The sequence below is a fragment of the Procambarus clarkii genome, chromosome 24, assembly GCF_040958095.1.
Source record: "Procambarus clarkii isolate CNS0578487 chromosome 24, FALCON_Pclarkii_2.0, whole genome shotgun sequence".
NCBI lineage: Eukaryota > Metazoa > Arthropoda > Malacostraca > Decapoda > Cambaridae > Procambarus > Procambarus clarkii.
This window is the reverse complement of record NC_091173.1, coordinates 3,475,071-3,497,767: the sequence shown is the minus strand read 5'-3', so window position 1 is coordinate 3,497,767 and position 22,697 is coordinate 3,475,071. Positions and strand designations below refer to the sequence as shown.

The 22,697-nt window shown below is 46.7% G+C and overlaps 1 protein-coding gene across 1 annotated transcript in view; it reads left to right on the top strand.

Annotated features, from left to right (window-relative positions):
• Positions 1-22,697, top strand: part of LOC123761798 (exportin-T) — a 209,248-nt gene that overhangs the window by 61,823 nt on the left and 124,728 nt on the right. Inside the window, 3 exon segments of the mRNA XM_045748017.2 lie at positions 4,419-4,498; positions 11,100-11,241; positions 14,798-15,004. Coding sequence (XP_045603973.2) covers positions 4,419-4,498; positions 11,100-11,241; positions 14,798-15,004 — 429 coding nt within the window.

The following is a 22,697-nucleotide window of genomic DNA, read 5'->3' as shown; positions in this document are numbered from 1 at the left end:
GTGCACACCCTCTGATGGTGGACTTGAATACAACCCGCACCTTCATAAACATTCTAGTCTTCCAAAAAGATAACAAAAACATGCAGAAAACTTGACAACCCTTACCATGGATTTCACTTCCCAAGTGACTTCCTTCTGGTGACAAACAATCAAACAAGAGGTTTAAGGGTCTGATCATCTTGAAGAGGCACAGCAGATTACCTCCGAACCACCCAAGGATAATCTGCAACCCTTCACAATTTAAACAACTAGGCGGGATAACCTTGTCTCCCAACTTGAAACACACACCTGGAGCCTCGAACATCTGCTCCCAAGTCTGATTAAAACCTTCAACACCAATTTGACTCAAAGTCAACACAACACTTGAGTGGAACATACATGTTGTTCACTACTCATACATCAAAATAAACTGGATCTGAAAGTAGACACTGCTCTAGTATGACTCACCACTTCCCCAGAACAACTGGATGCACAACCTACTTGAGTAAACTCTCCCTGCTCAACAACAAGGCTGGACAAATATGTCCAACAGTCCATTACTTCAAGAGAGAATGGCTCCTGCGGAATAAAAATAAATTGCAAGAACATCCTACACACAACTTTTCCCAACTTGCATGCACAACTTATTGGAGTAAACTCTCTTTGTTCAACAACAAGGCTGGACAAAGATGTCCCACAGACCCTTTCTATAAAGGAGCATGGCTCCTGCAGAATAACAATAAATTGCAAGAATATCCTACGAAGACTCTGACTCAATTTACACAATGACAAATCTTTACTCCCCATGGAATAAGAATCACAGTCCATAAAACTCTGCAACTTAGATACAAAAAATACTTTACTACCCTTAATGATTATACACGATTTACCAAAATTTCCTTCCATGACATCTGGAGCTGCTTGAACTGTCTGCTCGCAATCAATAAAACTACCAAGCTGGGTCACATCCTCAGACAACTGTGAGGTTCCCTCTCGGGTTCGGTCTTGGCTGGGTCTTCGGTGCGACGCTCGTACCGCTTCCTTGTCTCTTCCTCTGGCAGCTCTGCTTCGTCTGCGGTCCCGCCTGCTTCTGTTCCTGAGGGGCTCCCGGGTCATTCGGCGGTTGCTTGAGGGTCTGTGCGAGAGCCTGAACTTCGCGATGCTGGTCGGGTTTGGCTTTGTCAGTTGTTTTGGTTTATTCGAGGACGTTCCTTCCACCTCTTGCGATCGCTGGGTTCGGACCCCCGGGGGCTTTGTGTCGGTTGCTGCGTTGCCAGCTTCCTCTGCGGGTTTTTCGGGATTCAGTGCCGTGGCGCCTGGCCGAGCCCTCGCTGGGTGTGTTCATGGACATGTCTCTCCGTCTGGCTCACAGCACGGTGCGGGAGTTCGCGGCGGTTTGGTTATCACTCCGGAGAGTTTGGGTTGCTCGTGGATCGACGATCCAGCTCCATTCGGACACTTCCCTGGTGGTTCATTGTCGTAACCGCGGGGGTTCGATGCGGTCTTTGACTCTTCGGGGCAGAGCCAACGGAAGGAGCTGTTGTCGACCGTCCATTCTGTGGACAGGGAAATGAACCGTGACAGGCTGTCTGCCAAAACTTTGGACACCCCCCCCCAAACGTAAGCCGTTAGGAGAGCCAAACCCCGAGAACTTTGCTGAGAACTCGGCTGAGTTCTCGGGGTTTGGCTCTCCTGGCGGTTCATTTTCAGGGAGTGTCCAACATCTTGACGGACGGCCTGTCACGGTTCATTCCCTTGTCCACGGAATGGATGGTCGACGCCAGCTCCTAACGTTGGCTCTGTCGGACATTCGGGCACCCCGAGGTGGACCTCTTCGCGTCAGCATGGTCGCGGCGCCTTCCCCAGTATGTGTCGTCCTTCCCCGACTGCGAGGCTGTCGGGATCGATGCCTTTCGGCTGGACTGGGTGCGGTGGGATTTTTTGTACCTCTTTCCTCCGGTTCAGCTGTTGCTCCAGGTCCTGGCCCGCTTGGAGACTTACCAGGGAAGGGTTGTCCTTCTGGCTCCTTGGTGGCCGGCCCAGCCTTGGTTTCAGGCATTGCTTGCTCGGTGTACGAACCCAAGGGTCTTCCCGCGGCTCCGCCTGTTTTAGCAGATCGGGCCAGTCCAGTATGAGGCTGGTTCGGTCTTCTCCTCGAGTCTTTGCGTATGGAGTTTTTGACTCGAGTTTATCATAGAGTCAAAAACAAGCTTCCTGTGCTGTATGGTGCTCAGGTGGCTTCGTTGTTGGTCTTCCACCTGCATGCTTCATCTCAGCGGCAGTATGAAGTTTTCTGGCGGTCCTTCCATTTTTTCCTATCACTGCGTAGGTGTTCTTCGGTCTCAGATAGGGTTGTTTTGTCCTGTCTCTCTTGGTTGTTTCAGGACCGTCATCTTGTGCAGAATACTGTCGCCTCGGAACTGGCGGAGCCGCTTCAACTTGCTTTCGGTGTTGATGTTATTTCTGCTCCGTTCCGCAAGCTGTCTCGTGCATTGTTTCACCTCCGGCCTGCTCATGCGCCGCCTGAGCCGTCCTGGTTCTTGGACCGGGGGCTCTTGTTTCTCTCTTCTCCTCGGCTTGTGGTGGCCTCTGGGGGTTGGATCGGGGAGCTGCATGCTCTCCTCCGGCACAGGGGTTTCTGCTCTTTTGGTCCTGGGGGTCGTTTTGTTCGCTTGCAACTGTCTTCTTCTTTTCTGACGAAGAATGAGACAACTGCCTTCCAGAGGGGGCCTTGGGTTGTTGATGCTTGGTTGGTCAGGCCAGGGGTGCATCATGTGTTATGTCCGGTTGCGGCTCTTCGCCGTTATTTGTGTGCTATGGCTTCGGTGGCTGGGAATGCGCTCTGGGTTGACCCGGTTTTCCCTCTTCCCTGCTTTCGGGATCAAGGTCTCTCAGGTCGTCCCCAGGGTTATTAAGTCTAGCCAGCCTGCGGTCTATTTCCGGGCTCACGTCGTTCGCAAGTTTGCTGTTTTGGCTGCCGTCTTTGGCGTCATGTCCTGGGTTGACATTCGGCCCCAGGGCTTTTGGAAGTCGAACAGGATCCTGGCAGCTCGCTACCTAGTGAATGTCCTTGGGCCTAGTAGGGCCTGCGTTACATTGGGTTGGCGGTTGCAGCCAGTTGTCTTGATTTCACGTTGAGGAGTGAGGACGGACTGCCTCCCAGGTAAGTCCCTGATTTTCCTTATCTTTGGGTAGTTAGCTCCAGAGAGCCGAAGGGGCTCCTCCCCAGAAAACTAGCGTGTAATGTAATGAAACGCCATTTTCTGGGTGAGTCCCGGAGGCTCCCCGACATCCCTCCCTCCCTCCGGTTGGCGGTGTTTTTCGTGTGTTTGGACATCCAGCCTAAGAACTGGTGCTGGGCTGCCGGCGTGTTGGGTCTGAGGCGCCCCCTTCCCCTTCCCGGGGTGTTGGGGGGTTGCGCAGACGACGGCGCGGCAACATGACAACGTCATGCTCATTTCTAATTTTCGCTTGGGGAGTTCTGTTCACTCGTCCGGCTTTAGGTAGCAATAATTTTATCAGAATAGGGGTTTGTTTTGGGGCGCCTACCTTTCTGGGTGCCTGTCCCCGGTCGATGCAGACATAGAATGCTCCTAACCACAGGGGGGTCTCTATAGGCCATTGCTCCTCGTGCCTCTCTGAGGGGGCCAGGTTCTGCCTCGTGGTCCTTGGTTGGCAAGAACTCCATGCACATTGACTGATGCCAGAAAGTATACATATCCATTTAGCCTGGATAGCTCTGGGGAGCCTCCGGGACTCGCCTAGAAAATGGCGTTTCATTACATTAAACGCTGGTTTTTTAGCATTTTTGGTATTCAGCCTCCACAGACTTTATGCACCGGCTACCCAACTCCAGTTGGGTAGCCGGTGCGTGAGGTCTGTGTACCCCTCCCCCTTCCCCCCTCCCGGGGAGGGGGAAGTTGTGCAGACAGCGGCGTTGCGGCTATGGTGACGTCATGCTTATTTATTTGTTTTCGATTGGGAATTCTGTTCGCTAGTTCGGCTTTTGGTTAGCAGTTTTTAACCAGCTGTAGTTTGTTTTGGAATTCCTTCCTTTCTGGGTACCTGACCTGGTAGATGGCAAACATAGACTGCTTCCAATTACATGGGGTGTCTATAGGTCATTGCTCCTCGTGCCTCTCCTGAGGGGAGGGCCAGGTTCTGGTGCTGGTCCCTGGTAGGCTTAGAACTCAATCGATTGGCTGTTGCCACGATCTAATATATACACATGTGCCCGGTATAGCTCTGGGGAGCCTCCGGGTCTCATCCAGAAAATGGAGTTTCATTGCATTCAATGCTGGTTGTATGCCATGCTTTAGGCAACATGGTTTTGTTTAGCTGGAAGTTGCCAACAATTAATTACTATTTTGTAGCATGTTGTATGATGTTATTTAAGTTTTGAATTGAAAATATAATTTCTTATGTTTGATCACCTACAGGATGATGATTCTGACTTCCTTGTGAAGCTAGCTCGTCTGATTAATGGAATTGGAGTTCAGCTCATTCTTTCATGGCAGAAGTAAGTTTATTTTTTATATGCTCTGTCTGTATATTAACATAATAATATTACAAATATGTTGTAATTGTATTACAGACTGGTAATGATATTTAGTAAATGCAGGAAAAAATTTAAATTGAGTACTGTAATTATATAAAATTATAGAAGATGCATGGAAGTTACTGGTGTTAAGACTGGCATGCATAAAAGTGCTGGCCTAGTTGTACTCACCCAGTTGTGCTTGCGGGGGTTGAGCTTTGGATCTTTGATTCCGCCTCTCGACTGTAAATCAACTAGTGTACAGATTTTTAAGCTTATTGGGCTCTATCAAATCTACATTTGAAACTGTGTATGAAGTCTGCCTCCATCACATCAATGCCTAATGTATTCCATTTGTTAACTGCCCTGACACTGACAAAATTCTTTCTAATGTCTTATGTCTCATTTGGGTACTAAGTTTCCACCTGTGTCCCTTTGTTCATGTTCCAAGTATGCTAAGTAGTTTATCTTTGTGCATTCAGTTAATTCCTCTGAGAATTTTGTAGGTGGTGATCATGTCTTCCCCTATGCCCTTCTGTCTTCCAGGGATGTGAGGTTTAGCTCCCATAGCCTTTCCTCGTTGCTCATACCTCTCAGTTCTGGGACTAGACTAGTCTGGTGATGTACCTTTGAATCTTTTCTAACTTTGTCTTGTGTTTAACTTGGTATTGACTCCAGGCTGGGAGCTGCATACTCCAGGATTGGTCTGACATAAGTGGTATACAAGGTTCTGAATGATTCCTAACACAAGTTTCTTATGGCAGTTCTTATTTTGGCCAATTTAGCACATGTTCCTGATGATATTCTTTTGATGTTGGCTTCTGGGGACAGGTTCGGTGTAATATCAACCCCGAGATGTCTCTCTTTAATTGACTCCGGCAGGATTTTGCCTCCCAGATGGTCCTTATGTTCGACCTTCTGCTCCCTTCATGTAATTTCATTACAGTGTACTTAACTTTCCAGAGTTAAACTTTAGTAGCCATTTTCTAGGTCATTCCTCCAGTTTGTCCAGGTCTTCTTGTAGTTTCTTGTAGTTTCTTATCTAATATATTATAAATTTTTTTATTTTTTATTTATATATATACAAGAAAGTACATTGGGGGTTAAGAGAGAACATAGAGTTTAAGTTGAAATTAGAATCTTGTAAAGCCACTAGCACGCATAGCATTTCGGCCAAAATGTATAATGAACACATTATCAAATGTGTTCATTATTCATGAACACACTATCATTATACATTATCAAATGTATAATGAACAAGTATTCAGTAAGGAGAGGAGGGTATTTTATATTTTACTCAATTCAGAAAACATACATTCAGCAGAATACTTACAAGAAAAGGCAGCAACTGAAGGAAAAAGAAGTTAATAAAGTAGGATTTGTTTACTAAAGGTGTAATTGGAGGAAAGCACAATTAACTATACATGTGAGTGATAGGAGAGGAGTATGTGAAGGTTTGTGTAACACTTGATAGTATTGTGTAAGGTAAAAAGTGGTGTTGAAGGGTGTTTGCTCCTCACAATCATCTAAGATTCGATCAATGCATAAGACGGATTTATAGCAATTTTGGAGCAAGATAGTGAGTTAATGAGCCTTGGTAACATGTAGGATGCATAAGAATGTCTAAATGTTTTTGTTGTAAGCTTATAATGATGAGTTTAGTGTGTACATTCAGTATATGGTACATTTTGTAATGAAAAGGAGGATTATTGTCATAATAAACATCTTATAGTAGTAAAGTACTTGTATTTAAATTAGTATATTACATTTCAAACATTTGTTCATCATCTGATCTAAAAGACAATAAAAATACAAATTAAACAAATGATTCATAGACACAAACACATATAACTATAACTATATAACTATAACATACTAAAATTATATATACTTACCTCTTTAGAGAAGATAATGCAATGTCACTTAACACTTTGCCTGGGCCAGCACGCGAGCCCCAGCCCACCCCATGGTCGGCCTGGCATTTCCTGTGAGCGCGCAACCGCACTAACATGTGTATACTCTCTTCAGTTTTGTCACCTCAATTTTTGTGTTACATCGTTTATTTTGGTAGCAATTTGTTCGCAATAGAATGTTCTAAAGCGATATATGCATACTAGGGCAAATGGAAGAACAACATACCAATACCATAAGAATAAAGTACTTCGTCATTTGAAAAAACTGGCTTTTTGTCATTATTTACACTCGTTATTCGTTCCCGACGTTATTTGTTACACTATTTCCTTCGTTTTGTGTCTTGCTTCTTTCACATATGTGTTTGTACCACAATATCATAAGTATAAAAAATTAATAAACATGTTTGAACTTGCCACCCAATGATGATTGTAGAGCATAAGTTGAGCATTAGGTTGAACCACTCCACCTGCTCCAGGAAAACTTTTCCTGAAGTTTCTGAACACATGTTTCATAGGTGGAGTGGAATGGTGGTAAGCATTATTGCTTACCCACCCAGTATGTCCTCTTGCGATGGTACAAGCTGGAGCATGGTACAAGATGACTAATCTTCATTTTGAGGTGAAGAAGGGAAGAGTGGCCACCTCACACCTGATGGTCCGGGTGTTGCAACGTTGTCGCCAGTAGATCTGCTCTCATCATCATGTACATCACCAGCTTGTATGATGATGTCATTTTAGAGAAGCAATTTTTATACTCAAGAGTTCAACAGTGACCAAATTATTATTTCATGGAACTTGAGTAATGAGTTTCTTTATCAGTTGTGTAGTACAGTACTTGTTTAACACAAAAGCATTATGGATAGCCATTTTCAGAAAATAGAATGTGATTTTCTTCGTCCGCTTGTGACATTTCTATAGGGAGTTGGGCCCCTATAGTACATGATATTCATCCTTCGGATGCAAAGATAACCATGACTTCAATATTCTGTATCAGGTGGAAGGTCAGTGGCCGTGTGCCACATGGAGGAGGATACCAATCTGGGGCCGGAAGGCTCGGCCACTCTCGGCACACTTGGGTGGGTGCTACTGCAGAGGTGGAGGTTGCTCTAGCATTGTGTGCGGCACATTTCCTCTTTGGCCTCTGCAATCTGTCTATTTTCCGTCACACGAGCCCCTGTGGTGCCTTTCCTTTTCCAAGTTGGACTCTCCTGAGCCAGTGACTCCCAAGTACTGGTGTTGATATCCAGGTCTTGATGGTCACCTTGAGGCAGTCCTTGAATTGTTTCTTCTGATTCCTAACAGAGTGCGTGCCCTGGCATAACGTGCCCTGGCATAGCGTGCCCTGGCATAGCGTGCCCTGGCATAATGTGCCCTGGCATAACGTGCCCTGGCATAACGTGCCCTGGCATAACAAGCCCTGGCATAATGTGCCCTCGCATAACAAGCCCTGGCATAACGTGCCCTGGCATAACAAGCCCTGGCATAATGTGCCCTGGCATAACGTGCCTGGCATAACGTGCCCTGGCATAACAAGCCCTGGCATAACGTGCCCTGGCATAACGTGCCCTGGCATAACGTGCCCTGGCATAACAAGCCCTGGCATAATGTGCCCTGGCATAATGTGCCCTGGCATAACGTGCCCTAGCATAACCAGCCCTGGCATAACGTGCCCTGGCATAACGTGCCCTGGCATAACAAGCCCTGGCATAACAAGCCCTGGCATAACGTGCCCTAGCATAACAAGCCCTGGCATAATGTGCCCTGGCATAACGTGCCCTGGCATAATGTGCCCTGGCATAATGTGCCCTAGCATAACAAGCCCTGGCATAATGTGCCCTGGCATAACGTGCCCTGGCATAACGTGCCCTGGCATAACGTGCCCTGGCATAACGTGCCCTGGCATAACGTGCCCTGGCATAACGTGCCCTGGCATAACAAGCCCTGGCATAACGTGCCCTGGCATAACAAGCCCTGGCATAACAAGCCCTGGCATAACGTGCCCTAGCATAACAAGCCCTGGCATAACGTGCCCTGGCATAACAAGCCCTGGCATAACGTGCCCTGGCATAACAAGCCCTGGCATAACAAGCCCTGGCATAACAAGCCCTGGCATAACGTGCCCTAGCATAACAAGCCCTGGCATAACGTGCCCTGGCATAACGTGCCCTGGCATAACAAGCCCTGGCATAACGTGCCCTGGCATAACAAGCCCTGGCATAACAAGCCCTGGCATAACAAGCCCTGGCATAACAAGCCCTGGCATAACGTGCCCTGGCATAACAAGCCCTGGCATAACGTGCCCTGGCATAACAAGCCCTAGCATAACGTGCCCTGGCATAACGTGCCCTGGCATAACAAGCCCTGGCTTAACGTGCCCTGGCATAACAAGCCCTGGCATAACAAGCCCTGGCATAACGTGCCCTAGCATAACAAGCCCTGGCATAACGTGCCCTGGCATAACGTGCCCTGGCATAACAAGCCCTGGCATAACGTGCCCTGGCATAACAAGCCCTGGCATAACAAGCCCTGGCATAACAAGCCCTGGCATAACGTGCCCTGGCATAACAAGCCCTGGCATAACAAGCCCTGGCATAATGTGCCCTGGCATAACAAGCCCTGGCATAACAAGCCCTGGCATAACAAGCTCTGGCATAACGTGCCCTGGCATAACAAGCCCTGGCATAACAAGCCCTGGCATAACGTGCCCTGGCATAACGTGCCCTGGCATAACGTGCCCTGGCATAACTAGCCCTGGCATAATGTGCCCTGGCATAACAAGCCCTGGCATAACGTGCCCTGGCATAACGTGCCCTGGCATAACAAGCCCTGGCATAATGTGCCCTAGCATAACAAGCCCTGGCATAACGTGCCCTGGCATAACGTGCCCTGGCATAACGTGCCCTGGCATAACGTGCCCTGGCATAACGTGCCCTGGCATAACAAGCCCTGGCATAATGTGCCCTGGCATAACGTGCCCTGGCATAATGTGCCCTGGCATAATGTGCCCTGGCATAACAAGCCCTGGCATAACAAGCCCTGGCATAACGTGCCCTAGCATAACAAGCCCTGGCATAACGTGCCCTGGCATAACGTGCCCTGGCATAATGTGCCCTGGCATAATGTGCCCTGGCATAACAAGCCCTGGCATAACGTGCCCTAACATAACGTGCCCTGGCATAACAAGCCCTGGCTTAACGTGCCCTGGCATAACGTGCCCTGGCATAACAAGCCCTGGCTTAACGTGCCCTGGCATAACAAGCCCTGGCATAACGTGCCCTGGCATAACAAGCCCTGGCTTAATGTGCCCTGGCATAACAAGCCCTGGATTAACGTGCCCTGGCATAACGTGCCCTGGCATAACAAGCCCTGGCATAACAAGCCCTGGCATAACGTGCCCTGGCATAACAAGCCCTGGCATAACAAGCCCTGGCATAACGTGCCCTAGCATAACAAGCCCTGGCCTAACGTGCCCTGGCATAACGTGCCCTGGCATAATGTGCCCTGGCATAATGTGCCCTAGCATAACATGCCCTAGCATAACAAGCCCTGGCATAACGTGCCCTGGCGTAACGTGCCCTGGCGTAACGTGCCCTGGCGTAACGTGCCCTGGCATAACGTGCCCTGGCATAACGTGCCCTGGCATAACAAGCCCTGGCATAACGTGCCCTAGCATAACAAGCCCTGGCATAACGTGCCCTGGCATAACGTGCCCTGGCATAACGTGCCCTGGCATAGCGTGCCCTGGCATAACGTGCCCTGGCATAACGTGCCCTAGCATAACAAGCCCTGGCATAACGTGCCCTGGCGTAACGTGCCCTGGCATAACGTGCCCTAGCATAACAAGCCCTGGCATAACGTGCCCTGGCGTAACGTGCCCTGGCATAACGTGCCCTGGCATAACGTGCCCTGGCATAATGTGCCCTGGCTTAACGTGCCCTAGCATAACAAGCCCTGGCGTAACGTGCCCTGGCGTAACGTGCCCTGGCATAACGTGCCCTGGCATAACAAGCCCTGGCATAACGTGCCCTGGCGTAATGTGCCCTGGCATAACGTGCCCTAGCATAACAAGCCCTGGCATAACGTGCCCTGGCGTAACGTGCCCTGGCGTAACGTGCCCTGGCATAACGTGCCCTGGCATAACGTGCCCTGGCATAACGTGCCCTGGCGTAACGTGCCCTGGCGTAACGAGCCCTGGCACAGCGTGCCCTGGCATAACGTGCCCTGGCGTAATGTGCCCTGGCATAAGTTCCCTGGCATAGTGTGCCCTGGCGTAACGTGCCATGGCATAGCGTGCCCTGGCGTAACGTGCCCTGGCATAACGTGCCCTGGCATTGCGTGCCCTGGCGTAACGTGCCCTGGCGTAACATTCCCTGGCATAGCGTGCCCTGGCGTAACATGCCTGGCGTAACGTGCCCTGGCGTAACGTTCCCTGGCATAGCGTGCCCTGGCGTAACATGCCCTGGCGTAACATTCCCTGGCATAGCGTGCCCTGGCGTAACGTGCCCTGGCGTAACATTCCCTGGCATAGCGTGCCCTGGCGTAACGTGCCCTGGCGTAACGTGCCCTGGCATTACATTCCCTGGCATAACGTGCCCTACATAATTATGGTACATAACTGTGAATATTGAAAAACATTAAAGTTTTCATTAAAACATTTTTTATTTTTGCAGATTAGATAAAAAAGAGAGTAGTAAGAGAGAAATGGTTCGACAAGCTGTGGAGAACAAGGTCACTCTGCTGCTGACATTTATGGCTAGCGAATATGATGACATATCTGCAGCAGTCTTTGATTTTGCTCGGGACTACATCCAGGTAAAGATAAATTCTTATTATTAATAACAGGATAAATTAATGGGTATTTTAGTATTGGTTCACTTAATACATTCATTTTAATTAAAATCATAGTCCTTATGTGGTCAGCAAACATTTTGGAAAAATAATTTAAAAATATATTCAATACTGGTAAATTAAGTATACCAGTATATATTATTAAGTACTGTACAGTGAAAATTTGAAACCAGTACCATTATTTTGAGAAAACTATCGTAGCACTGTTCAGTACTAAGAAAATTAATTCAAATCTGCACACACACTCACGACAGCTGTGATACATGGGCCAGTATATATGGATATTATATTTGATTAATAAAAAACAAAAGGTCACATGTGTTTTGTTCTGCATTCCTTTCCACTGACAAGCAAACAACAACGAACCATTATCGTAACACTTTCTCGTTCCCGGCGTGCACGCCCCAGCCTACCCCCAAGATGGGCCGAGCGTTTCACGAGAGGGCAATCACATTAAAATGTTTACACTCTTTTAATTTTTCTCACCTCAATTTTCGTTGTACGTCGTTCATTTTGGTATCAAGTTGTTCGCAATAGAATTTCCTATAGGGGTATATGCATACAAAGTCCAAAAGCCCGATGTGCTACCTGCACCAAATCTTAAAATTGGCCGAGTGTTACCCATGAGCGTGCAACAACACTAAAATGTGCATATTCAGTTTTCTTACCTCAGTTATAGTGCTACGTCATTCTTTTGGTATCAATTTGTTCACAATAGGATTCCCTACAGGGGTAAATGCACATAAGGACCAAAAGCAACCCCTCCCCTATGCATAGGGGGGGGGATATATGCATATAAGGTCAAAAAGCATGGCATGCTACTCACAGCAAACCTTAAAATCGGACGAGTGTTACCCGTGAGCGAGCACCCAACCGCACACCACCACTAAAATGTGTATACTCTGTTCAGTTTGCTCACCTCAAGTTTCATGCTACGTCGTTCATTCTGGTATCAAATTGTTCACAATAAAATTCTCTTAAGGAATATATGCATATCGGGTCAAAAAGCCTGGCGTGTAACCCGCAGCAAACCCAAAAAGCGTCCGAGCATTACCCATGAGCGTTATACACAAAATCTGTATACCGTACTCTGTTCAGTTTTCTCACCTCAATTTTAATGCTATGCCGTTCATTCTGGCATCAAATTGTTCACAATCTAAAGGTGTGCATTTTAAAACTTGTCCCATAATGATCGGGTAAAAAATGGAATTTTAACAAATACTGTATTTTAATTTTGGATGCCACATGCGTCCCCACCGGACATCCACAGAGTTATTTGTGGACATCAAATCCGTCCCTGGAGGACGAAAATGTTAATACTGTATGCCAAAATTATAAAATAAAGTATTCCTACTTTTGTAGTTGAAATTCATAGATGAAATGTATTGTGGGGTCTTTGTTGCTTCTGTGTCGTCTGCAACACAACATAAGTGTTGTTGGGTAGAAGTGATTGTCTGGTGTGAGCCTTGTCTTTATTTTAAGATAAAATTCATATATGTTCCTGTATTAAATTCTTCAACTTAATGTCATCCATGTTTACTGTTGTTTGATTTAGTGTCTTTGTTTTCCAGATGGTACTGGTAACAGAATACACTAGAGTCAAGTGATGATTTTATAATAAGCTTGACTTTGTGTAGCATCCTCCCATACAGGCTGTATTGTCTTATTCCTCTTATTCCTTTTAATTCATGCAGTGTAGAAATTGTTTGATTTCCTATGAACAAAATCCAGTAATATTTTTATTGCTTTATTGCTTTAGATGCCATGGAAGACAAACAAAATGCTGATGCAATTTATACAGATTTTGCAAAAGCCTTCGACAAGTATGACCATGGTGTTATTGCACACAAAATGCGTTCAAAAGGAATTACCGGAAAAATAGGCAGATGGATCTACAATTTCCTGACTAACAGAACCCAATGTGTACTAGTCAACAAAATATAATACGATCCATCAACAGTGAAGAGTTCAGTCCCTTAGGGTATTGTGCTTGCTCCAGTACTTCTTCTCATCCTCATATCGGACATAGACAAGGACACAATCTATAGTACTTTATCATCCTTTGCAGACGACACTAGAATTTTTATGAGAGTAGACGACATAGAGGACACGGCAAACCTCCAATCAGATGTAAATCAGGTCTTTCTATGACCTACAGAAATTAATATGGTGTTTCACAAAGATAAGTTCCAGCTTATGCAGTAAGGAAGAAATGAAAATATAAAATCAGAAACCACATATAAAATGCAGTCAAATCATAACATAGAACAAATAGGCAATGTAAAAGATTTGGGTGTACTCATGTTGGAAGACCTTATCTCTAAAGAACACAATAAAGTAGCTGTCACAACTGCAAGAAAAATGACAGGTTGGATGAAAAGAACCTTTCACACTAGAGATGTTATACCGATGATGATAGTGCTCTTCAAGACTTTAGTGCTCTCCTGAATGGAATTCTGTTGCACGATGACAGACCCTTTCAAAGCTGGAGAAATTGCTGACCTGGAGAGCGTGCAGAGATCCTTTACTGTTAGAATCCCCTCGGTAAAACATCTAAACTACTGAGACCAACTAAAATTCTTAAATCTGTATTCTGTTGAGCGCAGGCGGGAGAGATACATAATAATTTACATGTGGAAAATAGTAGAGGGACTGGTCCCAAACCTGCACACAAAAATAACATCACATGAGACCAGAAGGCATGGCAGGGTGTGCAGAATAACCCCGTTGAAAAGCAGAGGTGCAGTAGGTACTCTGGGAGAGAACTCTCTCAACATTAGACCCTTCGAGACTGTTCAACACGCTTCCACTACACATAAGGGGCATAGCTGGCCAACCGCTCACAGTGTTCAAGAGAGAACTTGACAAGCACCTCCAAAAATACCTGATCAACGAGGCTGTGATTCATACGTCAGGCTGCGAGCAGCTGCGTCCAACAGCCTGGTTGATCAGTCCAGCAACAAGGAGGCCTGGTTGAGGACCTGGCTGTGGGGATGCTAAGTCCTGACACCATCTCAAGGTAACCTCAAGGTAACCCCCCCCATCCTTCCTCATAGAAGTGCAGGGAGCTGGGAATTTTTATGATCACCCACACTGAGGAAGCTTCCCAGAAAGTAAGTGATGCAATAAAGACAACTCCTAGGCTCAGAAAACGATCACTGAAAGAGACAAATGACTGCAAGCAATTCATTCAACACAATTGGTTCACCTGAAACTACTGGAGTTTGAATTCCCTATTGCAAATGGCTGCCAATAGGTTGGATCTCAGATGCAAAATGTTCCAGACTAACACTTTGGCCAGTAGTCAGTCCTGTCACTGGTATCTACCCAGTTAAACCTTCCTTAGTCACCTCATCCTAGCGAGTCCTCATCTTTAAATCAGGATTAAAAAGCGTGACGTGCATGGCTAAGAATTAGTGTGCACACTGTTGGCATACAAGGAGTTATTTTGTGGCTGTACCTGTTAGGACAACATTTTAATACAGTCTGATTTACATTTGTATTTTATATTTTATTTCAGTTAATTAAGCAAGCTGGGCAGATCTCCAATGTGGAACGTGGTCTTCTTGAAAATATGTTGTATGTTGTCATCACAAAAACAAAATATGATGAATCTTACAACTTTGAGCAGGCAGGAGAAGATGAAGCTATGTTTGATGACTACAGAAAAAAACTTAAAGTTGTGTTTGATAATCTAGCAGCTCTTATACCGGAACTTGTCTTAAAAGTAAGTGCGCATGTTATCATGAAGTATAATGTGTGTTATCATTAGTTATACAGTTAATAAGTCTGTATTGGTACCCAATCTTCTCATTTACTTTACATATGTCATTAGTAACATTTTTTACATCATCAACCTGTGTGCATATCATCATCACTACTCTTAATCTTCCCCTGTCTCATTTTTTACTGAAACTTGACTTTCTTACTCCATACATTCACAACTTTAACTCGTGTAAAATGTTCCCCCATTTTGTTTTCTCATTTTCCAACTTTACCTACCAGGGAGGTGTTTTAGTAGGAGAAAGAGGGAGAAATATTATTAGAAATATCAAGACTACAATCAACTTTGTCAAATGTTAAACATAATACAAACACATTGGTGCCTCTACTATGGCCACAGATGTTAACACAAGTTGAAACCTCAACATTTCCATGAATACAATAATGTCATTCTTATTTTCAACATTCTGGTATAAAAACATGCAAAAGAAAATCCATTTATTACTGGCCTCCTAAATGCAGCAAATATAGTGTTTGTAGCCCCTAATTGAAACTTGCACGAAAGACACTTTGTATTGTTTTAAAGCAGTTTAAAAGACCAATTAATGAAAAGAGAATACTGCTTGGAAAACTTCATAAACCCAAGTGGTCGTCTAGTAGGATACATTGAAGAAAGATGATGATGAATGCAATTCCATCCCGGGTGCCTGACGGCTGAGTGGACGGCGCTTTGGATTCGTAATCCTGAGGTTCCGGGTTCGATCCCCGGAGGAGGCGGAGACAAATGGGCAAAATGTTTCTTTCAGCCTGATGCGCCTGTTCACCTAGCAGTAAATAGGTACCTGGAAGTTAGACAGCTGCTACAGGCTGCTTCCTGGGGATGTGTAACAAAAGGAGGCCTGGTCGAGGACCGGGCCGCGGGGACGCTAAGCCCCGAAATCATCTCAAGATAACCTCAAGATCCACAACTTAACAAAAATATATGATGAAAATGTTCATGTTGAGAAGTAATTAGCTTGCCAAGTATAAATGGATTTGAAGTGCTGTATAAAGAGCTAGAACTTGCTTTCCTGTAGTCACTGATAAGTAAGCAAATATCATTTTGCTTTGTGACTTGGACCTATGGCACCTACTTGTTGTCTACCTGTTGATGATTTCTGGGATCAGTGTCCCCACAGCCTGGTCTCTGACTGGGCCTCCTGGTTGCTGATTTTATCAACCAGGCTGTTCGACATGGTTGCTCGCAGCCTGGTTGGTCAGGTATCCTTTGGAGGTGCTTGTTGAGGTCTCCTTTGAATACTGCGAGAAGTCGGCCAGTTATCACCCGAATGTGTATGGAAAGAGTGTTGAAAAGTCTTGGGCCTGTGGTTCCGGGTTCGATCCCGGGCACCGGCGAGAAACAATGGGCAGAGTTTCTTTCACCCTATGCCCCTGTTACCTAGCAGTAAAATAGGTACCTGGGTGTTAGTCAGCTGTCACGGGCTGCTTCCTGGGGGTGGAGGCCTGGTTGAGGACCGGGCCGCGGGGACACTAAAGCCCCGAAATCATCTCAAGATAACCTCAAGATAACCTGCCCAGACTCTGACGAGACCTCCTTGGCCTGTAACTATACACATATATATATATAACTAATGGTCTTAACCATTAGTTATAGTTAATAGGTAAGACAAGATTCCTGCAGCCTCCTCCGGTACTCATGGTGATATTTGGTCTGATCCTACTGCTGCTCTTGTAACATCAGTTCCTATAGGTGTCCTTTTATCTCTTGTATATTACCTTCAATTTTTTATAGTGTTGTTTCTGGTTGTCTTTTGTCAACTTCTATTTGGACACCAATCTGGTTCTGGTTTGAAGATGACCTGGAACCTCTTGATGAGTTCTTCACACACATCTTTGTCACTTTTCATTAGCATTCCTCCTTGCCTGTCTGTCTGAAACTGCCTGATGCTGCTTGACTGTGATTTCCTTGACTGCCTACCTGACTGACTAACTGTAACTACATGCCTGATGGCCTTTGCCTGTTATACAACAACAAAGGCAGAGGAATAGGTGGAAGGGATAAACATAAGAATCATGTGGAGACACACCAACACCCAGGCATGAGAAGCTTCAAGGAAAACAACAATTATACCTGCTGGCCATCCGACACTCATTGTTGCACAAATGGCAACATGTCAACTTACCTCACCTTTTTTACAACTTTGGGAATAAAGAGGATTAGTATTTATGAATGAATTTGCTGTATTCGATCATGTTCTATTCAGGGGATCATGGTACATTCAGTATAGTGAACTACAGTACTGTACTGTACTATTTTCTGGGGGTGGGGGGAGCCCCTTCGGCTCTCGGAGCTTACTAGGCTGATATGCTAATGTCAGACTTTGGCATCAGTCATGTGTATGGAGTTCTGTGGGCCTACAGGGGACCACGGCCAGAACCTGGCCCCCTCAGAGAGGCATGGGGAGCAATGGCCTATAGAAACCCCCGTGTGGTTGGAAGAATTCTATGTCTGCCATCGACCGGGTCAGGCATCCAGAAAGGCAAGCGTCCCAAAACAAATCTCTATTCTGGTGAAAATTGCTACCACAAGCCGAACAAGTGGATAGAACTCCCTTAAAAGAAACGAGCAAACGATCATGGCGTCACACGTCACACCTGCGGTTCATCCCGTCTGAACCCCTGGGTTCATTGCCCCTCCTTTTGGATGACTACGCTGTCCCAGGTTCGACTCCGATTGGAGCCGGGTTCTTGGATGGTGTCCCTGGACCTCCGGGACCTTCGTTGTCTCCCGTTCGGGTTGAATCAAGCACCACGTGTGTTCACACGCCTTACACGGGTCGTCGTGGTCCGTCTACGTCTCTTAAGTGTTCGGGTGTTGGCCTACCTCGACGACTGGCTGATTTGCGCTCCCAGCCGATCCTGTTGTCTGCTAGCCAGGGATTTGGTTCTTTCCCAACTCGCCGGTTTCGGGTTCTTGGTGAACCCGAGGAAGGAAGGAAGTCCCATCTGGTTCCCTCCCAGGTTTTATAGCTTGGTCTTGTGTGGGACTCTCGGACTGCTTCCTTGTCTCTTCCTCTGGAGTCTCTCCTACAGCTGTGGTCTCGCTTGCGCCTGTTTTTGGGGCAAAACTTCGCAATGATGGTCTACCCTCCAGGTCGGGTTTGGCTTCGTCGGCTGTTCTGGTTCCTTCGGGGACGTCCTTTCGGCCCCTCTTGCGATCACTGGATTTGACCTCTGGGGGGCCTTTCGTCGGCTGCTGCGTCACCGGCTTCCTCTTCGGGTTTTTCGGGGTTCAGTGTCTTGGCGTCTGTCTGAGCCCTCACTTGATGTGTTCGCGAACGCATCGTCTCTCAGCTGGGGCTTTTTGACCTATGCTCACCAGGCCGGCCAGGGACGGTGGGGACCGTCTTTCCGTCGAGCCCACAGCACTGTGCGGGAGTTCGCAGCGGTGTGGTTTGCTGTTCGGAGGGTTCTGGTCGTCCCGCGGATTGACAATCCAGCGCCATTCGGACTTCTCCCCGGTGGTTCATTTCCTGAATCGAGGGGGTTCGATGCGGTCCTTGGTTCTTTGGCGCTGGTCACTTCGGGTGACTCATCTGCTGAGTTCTCGGTGTTTGGCTCTCCTGGCGGTTCACGTGCGGGGAGTGTCCAACATCTTGGCCGACGGCCTGTCTCGTTTCGTTCCCCTGTCCATGGAATGGAGGGTCGACGCCGAATCCTTCCTTTGGCTCTGCCAGACGTTCGGGTGTCCCGAGGTGGACCTCTTTGTGTCAGCATGGTCGCGGCGTCTTCTCCAGTATGTGGCGCCCTTCCCCGACTGTGAGGTTGTCGGGGTCGATGTCTTTCAGCAGGACTAGTCGAGATGGGGGTTCCTGTACCTCTTTTACCCATATCAGCTGTTGCTCCAGGTCCTGACTCGCTTGGAGACCTACCAGCGGATTGGCCTCCTCTAGGCCCCATGGTGGCCGGTGCTGCTTGGCCGTGGTTTCAGGTGCTGCTTGCCCAGTGGTTGAACCCAGAGTTTTCCCACGGCTCCGCCTCTTTCAGCAGATCAGACCGGAGCGTCACGTGGCCGGTTCGATCTTCTCCTCGAGTCTTCGCGCATGGTCTTTTTGACTCTAGTTTATCATCATCTCTATGGTGATCAGGTGGCTTCCTTGTTAGTGTCCCACGTGCGGGCTTCGTCTTGGCGGCAGTATGGTCCTTCCGGTTCTTTTTGCATCTTCATCGTTGTGTTTCGCTTTCTCTTAAAGTAATGTTGTCCTTTCGCTCTCAGTTGTTCCAGGACTGTCATCTTATGGCTAATGCTGTTGCCTCGTATCATGCGGCGCTGGCGGGGCTGCTTCAGCTTGCTTTCGGTATTGATGTTACTTCTGTGCTGTTTCGCAAGCTGTCTCATGCATTGTTTCACTTATGGCCTGCTCATGCGCCGCCTGAGCCGTCCTGGTCATTGGACAGAGTGCTCTCTATTCTTTCTTCTCCTTGGTTTGTTGTGGCCCCTTTCAGCTCAGGATTATTTCTCCAAGGCTCTTTTTTCTGTTGGCATTGGCCTCTGGCGGTCGGGTTGGGGAGCTTCATGCTCTCCTCCGGCGTAGGGGTTTCTGCTCTTCCGGTCTTCGTGATGGTTTTGTTCGTCTGCAGCTGTCTCCTTCATTTCTGGTGAAGAATGAGACTCTGCTTTCCGGAGGGGTCCCTGGGTTGTTGATGCTTGGTTGATTCGACCTGGGGTGCATCATGTTTTGTATCCGGTTGTGGCCCTTCGCCGTTATTTGCGCGCCACGGCTTCTGTGTCCGGGGACGCGTTTTGGGTTGATCCAGTTTCCCTCCTTCCCTGTTTGCGGGCGCGGGTCTCCTGGGTCGTCTGCAGAGTTCTTAACACTTTCGCGCTTTAGATTAGAGATAACTCGTCACCGTTTTTTCTTACGATTCCGCATAACAGCCTACTTTTCTAGTCCATCGAAAAAATATTTCTATAAATTCCATTTTTTAACCGAAATGGATGGGGATACTCTCAGATTTTTCTCCATGAAATTCCCGTTCTCCCTCACCGGGAAGGAGAACGACAACCAACAACAAGAAGTATACCACATGTTCCCGACATAGATGCCAGCGCAGCTCCTCCTGCTGACGCGGCAGTTTCAACACCCGGCCCATCTGGTGCGAGGCGTCCTCTGTTCACCTCAACACCTCAAGCCCACTCATCAACCACAAATTCTGAAATGGACATTGAGGACATAGAACCACTTGATGTTTCTGATTTCATAGAAGATTCTACTACAAGTTTGGTGGTTCCTGAAGAAGACAATATTCCTCCAGTGCATCCAAGAAATAGAAGAATTATAGATTCAGAACAATGTCTCAACTACAAGTTGATATTATATCACATAAACTTCTATGAGTAAAAAAAAAATACACAAAGTATGTTTGGGGGTGTGGCGAGCGTGTGGCAGTGGGTTCCCTTTAGCCGTTGATATATCCAACACGTGGGAAATATTTGTATGTGTTATGTATATGTCTGTGTAGGGAATTTTACTGCGATCACTGTCATACAAATTATAAAATGTTTCAACAAGTATAAGCATGAGAAACATCAAACGAACGAAAACAATGCGTTCGTTTCTGCCGCGAACGCATACTGAGCGACGTGGTTCTATATTTGGCGCTTCTCTTACACATGCTTTGTACAAATGTTATACATTTCATCTTGTAGAAAATTTTATTGCGAACACATTGGTATAAAAAAGAAATACGTACATAGAAAAGTAGGGTCAGGAAACGTATAAATGTATAAACTTTCCAAGCATGTTTTCCCCCCTGTGTTTTCGCCAGTGCGCTCGCGGCTAACTACTCTCCACTTCACACACTCTTGCGGGTGGGCAATTACCTATATTAAACATTCATATGCATATGTCCGTGTAGAGAATTTTATTGCGATTCCAATGATACCAAAATTAGCGATGTAGGACAACTGTAGGCTTCGCAACCATTAAGAGAGTGGAAACATTTTGTTGCTGTTTGGCGCTCTCGGCGAGTGATCTGCATAGTTTTTTATTTGGTGTTGATACTCCTTATGCTTGGGCGGCATTTTATAGGTATGCTCTTATAGACAATTTCATTGTGAACACAGTGATAGCAAATTTAAATACGTGCGCCTTCAATTATTGTCAGGACAGTCAAAAGAGTGTACAATTTTTCGGTCTTACCGCGTAGGCGCGCGAAGTGCCGAAAGCATCTGGGGTATTGATTTTTTTTGAGCGCCGAGAGCGCGAAAGTGTTAAGACTAGCCAGCCTGCACTCTATCCCCGTGCTCTTGACGTTCGTAAGTTTGCTGCTTTTTCTGCTGTCTTTGGCAACATGTCTGAGGCTGACATTCGGGCATGGGGATTTTGGCGGTCGAACAGGGTCCTGGCTGCTCGTTACCTCGTGAACGTTCCCGGGCCTAGTAGGGCCTGTGCTGCTTTGGGTCGGCGATTGCAGCCAGTTGTCTAGACTTCAAGTTGAGGAGTGAGCAGCGACCACCTCCCAGGTAAGTCTCTATGTTTTTTCATATGTGGGTAGTTAGCTCCGGGCTGCTGAAGGGCTCCCCCCCCCCCCCCAGAAAACCGGCGTTGAATGTAATGAAATGCCATTTTCTGGGTGAGACCCATAGGCACCCCGGCATCCCTCCCTTCCTCCGGTCTGAACCCCATACACATGACTGATGCCACAGTCAGTTAGAGTTAGGGGGGACATGATCACCACATTCAAGATTCTGAAGGGAATTGATAGGGTAGATAAAGACAGTTTATTTAACATAAGGGGAACACGCACAAGGGGACACAGGTGGAAACTGAGTGCCCAAATGAGCCACAGAGATATTAGAAAGAACTTTTTTAGTGTCAGAGTGGTTGACAAATGGAATGCATTAGGAAGTGATGTGGTGGAGGCTGACTCCATATACAGTTTCAAGTGTAGATATGATAGAGCCCGATAGGCTCAGGAATCTGTACACCTGTTGATTGACGGTTGAGAGGCGGGACCAAAGAGCCAGAGCTCAACCCCTGCAAACACAACTAGGTGAGTACAACTAGGTGAGTACAGTCTGACATTAGCATATCAGCCTGGTAAGCTACGGGGAGCCTCCGGGTCTCCCAGAAAATGGCGTTTCATTACATTCAATGCTGTTTTTTTGTGTGTGTATCATTCAGGATGGGAATGAGAATTCACCAGTGTTCCTGCTGAGTGAAATTTTTCCTAAGGGGGAGTGACTAGGTTACCAGCTTGCAAAGGAGCATTCATTTGCACTCATTGTCTTGTCAACCTGAACAATTTGCTCAGGTTGAAGTTTCCTTCAAAAATATTTAGTTTTTTCTCCTGGTGGCCTATGTAACATGCTATAGCTGCCCCAAGTGGACCCGTCCAGGCCTAGTCAACCCATGTGCTCCAGTCCCTCGTGTTATAACACAGTGTCGCGTCATCCAAGATTCTGGAGGTATTAAGAGGAAGAAGGTTGTCCAAGATTCTGGAGGTATTAAGAGGAAGAAGGTTGTCCTAACAATTAAAGACAAGTTACATGTTATACAACTTTGTGAAAATGGCCGTCAACTTCAAGTGTTGCCAAGGAATATAATATAGGCACTAGTATTGTTTCTGATATAAGGAAACAGAGAAATATCTGAAATGAAGCCAAGCGCCTTCAACCAGCGAGACATCACAGG